Source organism: Arvicanthis niloticus, chromosome 5 (assembly GCF_011762505.2).
Source record: "Arvicanthis niloticus isolate mArvNil1 chromosome 5, mArvNil1.pat.X, whole genome shotgun sequence".
NCBI lineage: Eukaryota > Metazoa > Chordata > Mammalia > Rodentia > Muridae > Arvicanthis > Arvicanthis niloticus.
Genome location: NC_047662.1, coordinates 21505846 through 21520012, shown reverse-complemented (window position 1 = coordinate 21520012; position 14167 = coordinate 21505846). Strand labels below are relative to the sequence as shown.

General features: G+C 49.4%; 1 protein-coding gene across 1 annotated transcript; it reads right to left on the bottom strand.

Moving 5' to 3' along the window:
- Positions 1–1762: 1762 nt before the first annotated feature.
- Tmem222 (transmembrane protein 222) lies at positions 1763–13419 on the bottom strand. Its single transcript, XM_034503269.2, has 6 exons — positions 13169–13419; positions 7103–7187; positions 5803–5834; positions 4181–4277; positions 3974–4104; positions 1763–2656 (listed from the first exon to the last, which is right to left on the bottom strand). The coding sequence occupies exons 1-6, from the start codon at positions 13360–13362 to the stop codon at positions 2569–2571; spliced, it is 627 nt and encodes a 208-aa protein (XP_034359160.1). The 5' UTR covers positions 13363–13419; the 3' UTR covers positions 1763–2568.
- Positions 13420–14167: the final 748 nt, after the last annotated feature.

The following is a 14167-nucleotide window of genomic DNA, read 5'->3' as shown; positions in this document are numbered from 1 at the left end:
GCCACCACTGCCCGGCCTTGAAAGAACTTCTTACACTTTATCTGTGTGCATACCGTGTTGTGCATATGGAGGTCAGAGGACCTCATAGGAGTCATTTTCTCCTTCCACTTAGTTCTAGGGGCCGAACGCAAGCAGCTTATCAGTCTTGGTGGTTAAACGCCTCCACCCTCTGAGCCATGCATGTTGTTGGCCCTCGAGCTCGCTTGCTTGCTTCTAAATGTTATTATTTTGTGTAGCGGTGTTTTGCCTATGGTGCTTGGCACCTGTGGAGGCCAGAAGAGGGCGCTGGCTCCCTTGAACCACAGTTCCAGATGGTATGAGGTATTATGTGGGAGTTGGGAATCGAACCTGTGACCTCTGGAAGAGCATCCAACCTTTTGCTTTTGACTGCTGAGTCATTTGTCCAGCCCCAAGCCTTTCTTGTTTTCTTGGTGGTTGGGACTGGGAGTTCCTCATGCCCTGGAAGAACAGAACAGCCTGGGCTCCAACCTTTGAGCTGTGCCTCTCGTTTTTTGTCTCTTATTTTCAGTTTCTTTTTCCTTACCGAAATTGATTATTTTTTAGCCTGGTGCACACCTCTAATCCCAGCATTTGGGAGGCAGAGGCAGGCAAATCTCTGAATTCAAGGCCAACCTAATCTATACAGCAAGTTCTAGGACACCCAGGGGTACAAAGAGAAATCTTGTCTCAGGGGGTGGGGAGAGGAAGAAAGAAGAAAAATCATTCCTAGGTTTTCACCACCATTGAGTGAACTCCCTAGATTCTTAGAAAATACATGTGTTAAGGATGGAGGTAGCTCAGGGAAAACACACATTTACACGCCTGCTTTCCACTGATGCCCCCTGTGGAAGTAGTTATCAATCAAGTCTCTCCCATGGGAAGAAGAGTAGTAAACAGCATCCTTCTTCCTCAGGGGTGCACCTGCAGCCCTCCTCCCACTTCTGGACGGTATCCAATGTTGTAAGTCTTCAGGCCCAAGGGTCCTTTCTAGGGTGGGGCTCTGCTGGCTTTTGGGCCACTCTTGCTTCCTTCGAGCTTGAACAAGCTACATGGTGCTTATTTCTTCAATGTCACATGGGAGTGATAGTGACTACCCTACAAGGCTGTTGGGAGGTTACATAACAGCACTCTAACACGGGCTGGCACAGCAAAAGCGTTTGAGTGCTGGGGATGGAACCCAAGGCCATGCTATAGACAGCAGGCTCTGTCAGTGTCAAGTGCTATTCTGGAAACAGCTTTTAAGCTGGGCCTTGGTGGAAGGCAAAGGATCCGAGGTGAACACATACTGGTATGTGGTGAGGAACACAAGAGAATGCTGGGAGCCACAGGAAGAGGCACCAAGAAGTAAGCTGCCCAGTTACAAAGCTATGTGGTAAACAACAGGAGTTCAACATGGCTCCCACACACAGTAGGGCCGTGGGCTGCCTTTCCTCTTGGCTTGCCCCAACTATGCACTCCAGCTGAGGAAGGAGGGCACTTCAGAGCAAGGCTCCAGTCTATGGTCTCAACCCCTATGCCAAGTTGTTCCCAGCAGGGAAGATGAGTCCTTCCAGGAGGAGTCTGGAACATAGACCAGGAATGGCAGGGACTTCCCACAGCCTGTGCAGTGGCAGATTTTACAAGTAATGTTGATATAGCCATAAGCTCCAGCTGGAAAGACTCAAGGCATAGTGTTAGAGCCAGATCTCTTTGCTCCAAGTCCCCAGGAATTTATGAGCTTAAAGAATCGGGGCACACAGAAGAAGAAAATGACAGACACCAGTTAGACTTAAAACTTTATTTCCTGCCAGGGAGCCCCTTATAAAGGAGCCAGTGGTGCAGGGGGGGCAGGCTGCACAGGGCCCACTGTAGCAACCGGAAGCAGATCCAGCCAATCAGGTGGCACTAGCTGCTCTGACGAGTTACTCACATTTTGGACCTAAAGGGTTCTATCCCCAGCATGAGGACTCCTGGGCTGGAAATAAATGGTGTTCATGTTACCTGATTTGCAGGGGACCCATTCTGCACATAAGTGTCATTCAGCCCTCACTAGCCAGGGCCCAGATTAGCGGTCACGAGGCACCCACTGTGCTGGTACAGCTCTAGTAGACACACAGAGCCTAGCCAGCCCACCCAGTCCATTCGAGGCCAGCAGAGAAGGTTCCAAGTGTCTTGGCGTGCAGCACTTCTAACACCATACCCTACTCTGGGACACAACTGCCAGTCAGGAAACAGCCTCAAATCCAGCTCTTGACACCGCTTTTCCTTGTGGGTGCTTGTCCTCACTGTGCCCTGGGCATGGCAACAGCAGCCCAGTGATGGTGGCAGGAAACGCTCTAAAGGAAAGAAGGCCTTCCCGGGGTGGCGATGGGGATGCCACAAAGTTGAGGGAGAGAGGACAAGGAGGCTTTTGAGTGACTCATGGCCTCATCAAACGCTCACCATCAGCACTTCTGTCCCAAGTCCTGACCCTACTTCCAACCCAGGAGGCAACACTGCCTGAGGGTGGGGATGAAAGAATTGGGACAAAAAGGGGCGAGTGGCAGGGGCCTCCTGGGGTCCTGGTAGGCTTAGACCACCTGAAAGCCATCACCGCAGATTGAAGACGAGACTGACGGTCAGGATAATGCCCAGGAGAAGGACAAAGGGCAGCCAGGTCTTCACAAAGGCTCCAACACTGACAGGAGAAGAGCATAGGGTCAGGTGAGCACAGCTATGGCGCAGAAACCCTCCTTCCCCAACCCTGACAGGATTTAGGTTCCTAGGGCCTCCTGGAACTTATCCTTCAACTTGGTCAGCCAAGGGACAGGGCCTGGCCTGATGAACACTATGGAGGCTATTAAAGATGCCAATGGGCAATGCTCACTGACCTACAAGCACTCCTGACCAGTTTCAGCTGAGGATGGATCCACCGAGATGGTAATGAATGTCAGCACATGAGACATGGCTACTCATGGTAGGAGCTGATCAGGGCCTGAACTCAACTCTGGCTCTGCCTCAGGCCTGTGTTGTTATGTTCTTTTCTGGGGGTCTCTAAAGCTTTAGGGGCACAGAAGTACCCTGAGAGTTTCCCTTCCAGAAGCTCTCGATAAGTGTAATTAAGAACAAAGTTGGGGAAGAACTGGAGAGATGGCTCAGCAATTGGGGGCTCTGTCTGCTCTTCTAGAGGACTGGGATTCAAATCCTAGCATCCACACGGGAAGCTCACAACTATAACTCCAAGATCTAACACTCTCACATAGACATATATGCAGGCAAAACACCAATGCATATAAAGGTAAGTATAAAAAAAAAAAAAAGAACAAAGTTGGGGTGGAGGCAGAAGCTCAAGTGTAAAATGTCTGTTTTGGAGACAGGGTTTCTCTTTCCAGGTTGTCCTGGAACTCACACTGTACGACAGGCTGGCCTCTAACTCAGAAATCCACCTGCCTCTACCCTCTCTCCCAAGTGCTGAGATTAAAAGTGTGCGCCAACGCACCCAGCGTGTGAGACGGTTTCTAAGTTTGGGGTCTGCTGTGGGATACAGGGAATTCCCCCAACCTGAGTTCTTAGTGTGGGCTGGGAAGAATGTCTTAACCTTCACCGGTCCTGAGGCTGTGGCTTCAAAAGTCTCCCCTTACTGTCTAGAAGCCTGCCTCCGACAAAGCAGGCCGGGGAAGGAGCCTATGGAGGTGGGTCACACTATCCGAGAGGATCACGCTCCTCTGAGCATCTGTAGACTCACAGCTTCCCTAGCAGCCAGAACCACTGCAGTCCTTTACCAGGGTCAGCTGTAGCCCAGGAACCAGAACCCAGCAGTGACAAGTGACAAGTCACCTAGGAACCCGTGCGGGCAGGACTTTGGTACAGCCACTTTGCTCCACAGGAATTCAGTTATTCTAGAACCTCCGTTTCTGTTCCAACTGTCCCTAGTGACTGAAGGACTCCAGTGCCAGCCTTTCCAGGATCCTTGGGAGAGTGGCCTGGGCGAGCCTGCAGGTTGAAGACAGCTCACCTGACATACTTCCCATAAATCAGGCAGAGGAAGCAGAGTGTCACCATGTTCCAGTTGGTGCTGTTGTTGTAACGCATCAGGTTCAGGGCCAAAGCCACGTGTGAGTGGCAGTTGTCACAGCAGAGATTGTGCTGGAGACACAAGTGCAGCTGGGTCAGGGTGGGGTGGGGTGGGGACACACGGACCCCGAGCCCAGCGCCCACCTACCATGCGGTGCTTGTACTCTTCAGAGGCATCGTGCACAGCTGTGTCCCACGCGTTGGGCCCACTAGCATATACCTGTCCAGGGTCCAATTTCCAGAACCTGAAGGGAAAGGGGGGATGTTCTGGGCACTGGCTCAGCCCCATTGCAGCTTTCAGCTTTTTGAATGTTCTCTGTAAAGAATGCCCAAGGCTGTGGGCGATGGGGGTGGGGAACCAGGTCTAGGTCTAGTGTAGTGTGGCTACTTCCTCCCAATTAAAACTTTTGTTTCTGGGGAAGGGGGGAGCTTTTGAGACTCAGGAAGTAAAAATTCACAGGGCTCAGAAAACTCCTGAGACGAGGCTGGTGAGATGGCTCAGCGGTTAAGAGCACTGACTGCTCTTCCAGAGGTACTAAGTTCAATCCCCAGCAACCACATGGTGGCTCACAGCCATCTATAATGAGATCTGATGCCCTCTTCTGGTGTGTCTGAGGACAGCTACGGTGGACTTATATACATAAAATAAATACATTAATTTAAAAAAAAAAAAAAACCAACTCCTGAGACAAGAGTCTCAAGGCCCTTTCCCAGGGTTCTGTAAGTTGCAACAACTGTAAATTCAGGGAGGGTTACAAAGCTTGATTTGGATACAACCAGCTGGGGTGAACAATCTGTTCACATGTCCCCAGGAAGTGATACACCAGCAGACACCAACCAAGCAAGACCAGAGTGGTCTGGACATCTGTCTCCCTATTCTGTTGAAATCTTAACCCCGGAGGGAGACTCCCTTTGTGGATGGGAAGGCCTAAGAGACCCTCATTCCTTTCTTCATGTGGTGGCACAAGGCACGTTATATACCGAGCACCTCATCTTGGCTCTCCAAAGATGTGACATGTTTACTGTTGATGAGCCGCCCACTCGATGGTGTTTGTCATGGCAACTTGAATGGACGAGAACTGGAACCCCCGAGTCTGGGCTGACGGAAGAGGGTTAGGGCAGCGTGGGAGGCTGTGGGAACGGCTTGAATAAGGTGGGAAACAAACTATATGGTATGTCCCAGTAATAAGTGGCTGTGCAATCCTGGAGGGCTCAGGAGAAAACGAGGTGACAGGGACAAGACTGGCAGGAGCTACAGATCCGAATGTCACCCTGATGTGCTCTGAGGGCCTGAGTTGCTTTCCAGTCCTCCAAACAGAAAGCTGCAATGGCGCACAAGCAGCCGCCTACTCCTTAAGTGGTCCGATTCCCAAGGCTAGCTTGGTCTCCATAGACTGATCCAGGACAGCCAGGGCTAGACTAAGAGACCCTCTCAATATGTATAGAAAGATGATATTTCTTGGGGTGTTCCCAAGAGAAGGCAGTACTCCAGGCTACACAGGAAGACAGACTTGGCTGTAAGACCAGCTTTGGTGCTACCTAACTCTGTGACATTGCCTGGGACCAATCCCTTTCTTTACTCCTGTGCCACAGGGTTGAAAACACAAGCTCCCAGAGAAGACCCAATGGGCTACAAGACGACAGGGACTAGCTCTAGGTGCTTGGTCTGGGGCATTCAGGGTGCTGGCTCCTGCTGTGCCTTACAGGCCTGGCCTGTTGCTCTGAGCAGGAGGAGCCTGTCTCTGGCTAAACACAAAGGCACTCACTTACTTGGCAGGCTTTCCAAAGGCCATGTTGTCTTCCTGTTGAGAGACAAGAGCAGAAGTCAGTGGAGAAACTACACCCAGTCTGCTAAGGACCCTGGGTCAGCAGCTGAAGGGCAGTGTCTTAGAAGGGGTGGCAGGGCCGCAACACAGCAGGGCACTGATAGGGTCCCAGCAGCTGCTCTGTGGAAAGGAGGTAGCCTGAGTGCACAGGGCCTCTCTGGTCTCTCCTCATGTCCTCAGGGCGGCCTCTGGGTTTTCATCATGAGCAGGTCTCCTTCATGTGTAACACCAACACTCCGACCTCTCAGCACCACAGTGACAGCCTACATAAGGCCTGCAGTGGGACACTTTTAGTGCAGGTGACAGGCTGCAGACCACAGAACTTTTGTGTGAGGGAAAGACTGTGGGGAGTCCTAGACTCCTTATAACACACACACACATACACACACACTATAACCTCTCTATATATTGAGACAGGGCCTCTCAGTCTATCCCTGGCTGTCCTGGATCTGTCTATGGAGACCAGGCTGGCCTTGAACTCATTGTCTCTGTCTCCTGAATGCTGGGACTAAAGGTGTGAACTACTCTGCCAGCTTTGTTTTGTTTTTTGAGGCAGAGTCCAACTCTGTACCCAACATTGACCTGGAGCTCACTATGTAGCTCAGGCTAGCCATGAACTCTTGGCACTCCTCCTACATCAGATTCCCAATCCTGGGATGAGAGGTATGGAGTGTTATGCTTAGCTAGTCAATGTATGAAGTGCATAGCAACAGGCCGTGTCCTGTTAGGGTGGTCCTAACAACTACTAATACAAAGAGGCCATGTCGTCACCTCTTCAGCTCCAGCTACCTGAAAATAGGCAAATGCATGTGCTCACCTAGAGAGGGCCCCCTGGACTAGTGTCCGTCCATCCCTAGGAAGTAGGTTTGAGAACACAGTAGTTCATTCTAAATCCCCACCATGGGAACCAGGTCAGCCTCCCCTGTCCCCCAACCATGGCTCCCACCTTCTGAAGGTCCAGAGATGTGGTTCCGGGATGGTCTGACTCCACTCTTGCCTCTAACCCCTACCCATGTCTTGGTACCCAGGGACGGGGACAGAGGGCTGAAACAGTTACTTAAGATTCCTCTGGCCACACTGCCCTCCTGGCCTGTCCTGGAGGCAAGAGAAGGAAATGGGTCAAACACTGGAGAGGGGCAGAAGGCTAGGGCCCGGGCTGAGAGTTATGTGTGACATCCTGGGCCCAGGCCAGCCTTCTATGTGAGCCTGGAGTCTCTCCAGGACAGGGTAAACTGGGGACTCACCGAAACAAAATAGGGGCCAGCAAAGTCCCGAATGACTCCTGTGGATGTGCAGATGCCCATGTGGCCAATGATGGGGAAAAACCACCTGGAGAAGAACACAAGCAGCAAGAGGACAGAGCTGAGGTCTGTCATCCAGTTAAGTGATGCTACAAAAAGGCATGTGAAACAGTGGCCCATGGTGAGTCACAGTAGGGAGGTCCCCAGGGCTACCACTAAAAGGACACAAACACCACGTGTAGCACAGGGTGCAGAGCAGCCGGATCTCTGCTGGGTAGATAAAACACCTCTTACGGAAAACTGTCAGGCACTGTAAGCTATGCCTCAGCAGTTCTGTTCTGAGGATGTACAAAAATATACCTAGTCCCTGAAGTGCCTGCTTAGCAATATATAAGGTCCTGGGTTTGAATCCCAGCACCGTAAAAAGTAAAAATCCTCACTGAACTGTGCTCTTAAAGGTGTACCTTTACTGGGGCTGGAGAGATGGCTCAGAGGTTAAGAGCACTGGCTGCTCTTCTAGGGGTCCTGGATTCAATCCCCAAGCCTCCACATGGCAGCTCACAACCATCTGGCCTTTGTGGGCGCCAGGCAGGTGTATTGCACAGACATATATGCAAGCAAAACACCCATACACATGAAACAAAATACACACACACACACACATATATATACACACACACAAATACATATATACATACATACCTTTTTGTTATATGTAAATGATCTCAAAGTGAACTTTAAAAAAAAAGACAACAAAACTCAACTGAGCTGGACATGGCTGATATATGCCTGTAATCCCAGCACTTGACCTTGTCTACATAGTGAGACCCTGTCTCAAAATAAATAAATAAATAAGTAAATAAATAAATAAATAAATAAACAAACAAACTAACTCCCAAAACAATGGGACTGGAGATGGTTTAGCCATTAAGACCACTTGCTGTTCTTGCAGAAGACCTGGGCTCAGTTCCCAGCACCCACATGATAGCTCAAAACTCTGTCCCTTCAATTCCACATAATGTAACACTCTATTCTGACCTCCGTGGGCACCAGGCCTGCATGCAGTGTGCATATATACATGCAGTCAAAACACCCATAGATACAAAGATAATATTCTCTAAAAACAACCCATAATTATAAAATGTGCATGTGTCTGCATGTGGGTACATAAGGGTGCTCCCAAGTATTGGACCCCACCTGGTCTGGACTTAAGGGGCTGTCAGCCACCTGACACAGGTGCTGGGTCCTCTGTAACAGTGCAGGTCTTAGCTGCTGAACTGTTTCTCCAGCCCATAAGTTGAAAAAGAAAGAAAACCATGAATGCTTCCCTAAACTGTATTCCTAGGATTTGTGCACCTTATAACATGTAAGTAACCCTTCAAGAAGGAAGTTTAAGAACAGGGCAGGACATGTAGGGCTGGTAAGATGGCTCAGAAGGTAAGGTGCTCGGTACACAGACCAAATTGGGGGTGGAGGGTGTTGAGAAGGCAGGAGGAGGCCAGTGTAGAGTCTACTGCTCAAGTCCCAGGCTCAGATAACAAACAGTCTTGACTAGAGAATCACAGGTGACTCTCTGCTGAGCCGTTTTGCCAGCCCCTGTTCAATAGCCATAGGTTTGTCTTGTCTGTAAAAGGAAGAGATTTTCTTTTTTTTAAGAGTAATCTCTGCCTATGTAAACACTTGTGCATCTGTGTGTGCGGTGTGCAGTATTAGTGCAGGTGCCTGCAGAGGCCAAAAGAAAGCATCTGATCCCCTACAGCAGGAGTTTTAAGTTGTGAGCCACAGGAGGTTGTGCTGGGAACCGAATCTAGGTCCTCTGCAGGAGCAGTGTGGGCTCTTAGCCACTGAGCCAGCTCTCTAGCTTGTTCCTAGACTTTAAGAGCTTTAAGAGCTGGATCTCTGCCAGCCTCCCCCACCATCACAATCCTACCCTCACACACAAGCAGCCATAGATGGAGTCCCAGACCCATCACCCTGCTTTATTTTCTTCATCATATCCATGCACTAAAACTCATCAACTGCCCATTTCTCCTCACTAAATCCTTACACTCCATGAAAACACAGTGTCTCCATTACTGCTGTAGTTTCTAAGATGGTGCTTGGCTCCGCACGTAGCTCCAAATTCCCTATGTATCTGTCAGCAGAACAACGGACAAATGATCCATCGTATTTAATAAGAGTAGAGGGGTGTAGCTGGATAGGAGGACTATTTTCCAATATTCTATGGCATAGTAAGGTAGATTTCAGAAGAGCCATGAGAGGATTCTGAATCTTTCCAACCCAGAGAAATGACAGCTGAGGTAATGGTAACACAGTTCATTCTGATCTGATCATTACACTCTGCTGTGTATGATGTGTGTGCACAACCTTGGATGTTGCTTTGCCTTCTGCCTTGTGACAGGATCTCACTGCTGTGTACTCTAGGCTAGCTGCCTGTGAACTTCTGGGAAGTCTCCTGTGTCTGCCATGTCATCCCAGGAGCACTGGAACTAAAGGACCACTCCCATCCTACCTTTGCATGGGTTCTGGGGACTTGAACTCAGGTCCTCATGTTTGTGAGGCAAGCACTTTGCACACTCATTTAATTGGAGTATTGAAAAGTCACACTGTACCCCAAACACACATTAGATTGTTCTATATGCCAATTAGGTGGGGAAAAGTAAAGTCAGCAGAGGCAGGAGGATCTCTCTGAGTTCAAGGACAGCCTGGTCTACATAGTGAGTTCTGGGGCAGCCAGGAGTACATAGAGAGATCTTGTCTCAAAACCAAAAAAAAAAAAAAAAAGCACAGTCAGGTTCTGCTTGTTTCAGACATAGCTTTGAGCAAGCTAGAGTTTCTTCATTTCCACCTTTCTGCAGAGCAACAAGTGCTGTGCTGAGGGGCTACTGCTCAGTCTATGTAGAACGCTGCTCACATGTGGGGTGCTCAGTGATGCTGAGGTGAACAGCTGCTCCCTGACTGACAGAAGGTAAGCAGCTGAGGATCCACAGCGAACAAAGGACGGGCACCAAGAACTGTAGGAAACCGCTCCTCTGGCTTCTCAGAGAACCCAGTCCCATCTCTTCCTGATCCAGATTCCTTCCAACTGTCAGAGGACCTGTCTTTGAGCAGTGCTCTGTCTACATCACGGCTGATGGCCGATGGAACTGGGGATGAAGGTTGGAGACAACACTTAAGTCTGTGTCTAGCAAAGCCTAGGGAAGCAACTCTCGATGTAGCCCGTCAGCTCCACAAAGATGAGGTCCCATGCTAGGGTACCCGCTGTCTCTTCTGACCTAGGACAAAAGTGGTCCTCAGTAAAGGGTTAGCGAACGCCTTAGTGGCTCATCCTGGAGTTTTGCCTCACTATCTGCTTTCAGATATTGATACAGGTTGATGTAAGGGCTGGATGATAGTGTGCATGAAATGTTTAGCTCTTCTTATTAGTGGCAGCAGCTATCACTAAGAGCTGGAGAGGTCTTGGACTCAGTTTCCTCCTCTGACCTCCCTGTCACAGACATGAGAGTTCTCCACATCTGCCCCTACATCTGCAAGTGCCTTTGGCAACATCACATAACTATATCATTACAAAAGTTAATTTGTCCCCTGTCCCTTCCGCTGAGGAACAGTCTTACTCATGTTGGTCTTATGAACACAGATCTGAGGAGAACCAAGACGGCAGCTACTTCTAGCCTAGACAATGGGGAACTGTGTGTCTCCACCTCACATTGCTACCATTTCTTGGCAGGACTGTGACACAATATTTTTCAAAATGAGGCACTGCAAATGGTTCACTTTATAAAGGCTGAGTCTGATCACCTGAGCTTGACTCACACCTGAGCAGCAGGAGACAACCAACTCCTGAAGGCTGTCCTCTCACCGCCACAGTGCTCCTACACACACAAGCTAAGTTTAAAAAGAAATGAGGAAAAGACCAACCCAGCCAGCATGACTGGTTTCCACACAAACGGCCACCTGAGTACCCAGCCGATTTCACAGTGACAGGCCATTCTCTTCACAGCTCTAGCCCACATCTGGAGTCCTCCCGTCTGTCACTTATTTACTCTCTACCCCTCCCTTCAACGCTTGAGAACAAGCAACACGCCACTGCACGCCAGACATCTAGGCTTTATCACCTGCAACTACAGACCTCAAGGAGTCAGTTAGCAAACGTGTTAGAGGCACATTTAATGAATTAACAAGCGAATATTCGAAGGTTTTTTTTTTTTTTTAATTGGATCCAGTGTCTAATTCTGGATCCCTAGACTGGACCTTCCTCTGCTGCCAGGGGCCTTCCTACCTTAATCTCGAATGCTCTCTGAACAGTGGTGTGAGCCAAAGACTCAAGTCTTTGATTTTTTTCTTTTATCATTTGTCTAGTTTTACTTATATAAATGTTTTGCATGCATGTATGTATGTTTGTATGTGCACTGCATGCTTGCTCTGTGCCCATCAGTTCTCTTGGAACTGGAGTTACAGATGGCTGTGTACTACCACGACGGCTCTGGGAATTGAACACAGGTTTGCAAGAGCAACAAGTGCTCTTAACCACAAGTCACTTATTTAGGTCCCAGCCCAACCCCCATTTTGGCTTTGCCTGCTGAGGGCCGGAAATACAGGTGTGTACCATCACTGTGCACAGTCCCCCTTACTTTTTGAGACAGTATCTCTCATTGACTTGACAAGACCAGGTAGCTAGCAAGCTCAGAGATGCTCCCACCTCTACTTCCTCGGCTCTGGGACTTCAGGCAATGCACTGCTGCATGATGTTCTTTAACATGGGTGGCAGGGATCCAAACTCGGGTTATTTACACAGAAAGCACTTTCCTGATTGAGCCATGTACCCAGACGTAAGTAGCTTTTCATAATTCAAAAATTAGGGTCACTGGATGGATGAAATAGTATACACCTGTAGTCCCAGAACATGGAAGTCTGAGGCAGGGGGAACAGGAGTTCAAAGTCAGGGTGGGTTACTCAATAAATACCAGGCCAGCCTGAGCTACATATCAAGCTCTCGTCTCAAAACCAGTAAAATAAATACAAAACCAAAAGATTAAAGTGATTTTAAGATCAGAAACATTTAAGGCTAAAAATGATTTCTTATCCACACAGCTTGGCTCTTTTTGTTTGGTTGGTTGTATTTTTTTGTTTGTTTGTATCAGACTGGGTCTCACTATGCATGCCTGGCTGGCCTGGAATTCCTACCATATAGTTCAGGCTGCCCGCCAACTCATAGACATCTGCTTGCCTCTGCTTCCAAGTTCGAGGGCTACAAGTGTGGATCACCATGTGGTGGCTGGTTTTGATAGAGGAAAAAATATGTATCTTCTCAGGTGAGAGGTACTATGCCACAGCTGAAAGACAAGTTATACAGTCAGTGAACTAACTGGCTGCCGAGTATCTTCTGGCTGCGGTAGTCAACTGACCAAGACAATGTTACAAGAAACTTGGCCTCACCATGGGGGAAGAGGATTTCTACTTCAGAAAACCAAGCTTGTAAACTGTCCAGACTGTTAGGACTATGGTAGGAGGGCAGTAAGCTGCATTTTTCCACGGGAGGCAGTCACCTAGGCAGCTGATACTGCTTTGCAACTCAGATGATGTAGGGGGGGGGGGGGGGGGGCAAAACGCTAGCATGGATCTCCCAATGCTAACATTCTATGAACCAGTGTGGCCTCAATCAAACTCTCACTTTTGCTTCTAAAGGCAAAACGTCTTGTGCATAGCAGATAACAAGTGCGTACTCATTTGCTCAATGAGTGGGAAAAAAAAACCCAACGGTGAATGAATGAAGATGGATAATGATCTTTTCTGTACACCTGCAGTTTAAGGGCGTGCTAATTACCTGATCTTTGCTGCTGATCTAAACTTATCCTCCTCCCCAGTTAGATCAGAGGGGACCAGGGCCGGAAATATGCCCCACATTCAAGGGGACCGCGCACCTCACAGGTGACAAGGGTTCTAGGGGACCAGGGGCCAGCCTGGCCCGGAGTAAGGGTTGCTGCAAGTCTGAGAAAAAAAAGCTAGAATGGCACACCGGAGGATGCTTGGGCCCTCCGCGACATCGCGGCGACACCGGAAGAGACTCACGTGAGCACCGGGATGGGTGTCCATACCACGCAGTAGGGGAAGCGGCTCCGCTCCACGTCCATGACGACACCACCGGACCCGTGGTACCGCTTCATGTCCGTCTCGGCCCCCGTCGGCGTTTCTACTTCCGCCATCCGAGGAGGGGGCGGCGGCTGCTGTAACAGGAGCGGAGAACTCCCTTCCGCTTCCGCCATCCTGCGCGCGCCCCGCTCGGGAAGGCCGGCCGAGGCGCCACTCGCCCCTGTGTCGTCACTTCCGGGAGGTGGGGGGTCCGCTTTGTTGATCTTCCCTCCGGGAATTGGAGCCTTGTCCTTCTGGGCCCGGCTAGTTTAGCCTCTTTCCCGCGTTTGTAGCGGAGCATTTACGTGGACCTCAGGAAGCTCTCAGTCTAGCCCTAGGGACCCGCAACGGACCGGGGTTCGGGGTTCGGTTTGCCGGCACGTGGTGCAGGCACTGTTTATTGACCACTTCTTTGGTGCCAAGCACTTGATATTTATTGTTACTACTGTCCATAAACAGATTAGACATACAAATTCAAGTTGTTTTCCCCAGGTTACAAATCAGAGACGAAAGCTCTTAGAAATGAAGCGAGCCACGATTCAAACACAAGTCTTTTTAGATTTCCTTTGTCCTTATTAGTCTGTGGCATGAGTTACATAATAGTCTGTTACGTGATGGTGTAAAGAAAGGTCAAACTAAAATCTTGGTGTGTATGTGAGAGACACACGCAGCGCTGTGAGAATACTGATGTTTGCCTAGGCCTGGCGAGGGCGAGTATGCAGAGGTGCCAAGACAGGAAACTTGAGGTCACTATGTGCAGTACAGAATATCACCCAAGACTTAGGTAAATCCCTTTATCGTTGTTGTTTTGGGGCCTATGTCTGTTTTTGTTTTGAAACAGGGTCTCACTCTGTAGCTCTGTCACTATGTAGATCAGGCTGGCCCTGAATTCCTGACTCTGCCTCCCAAATGCTGGGATTAAAAGGGTGCAATACTAAG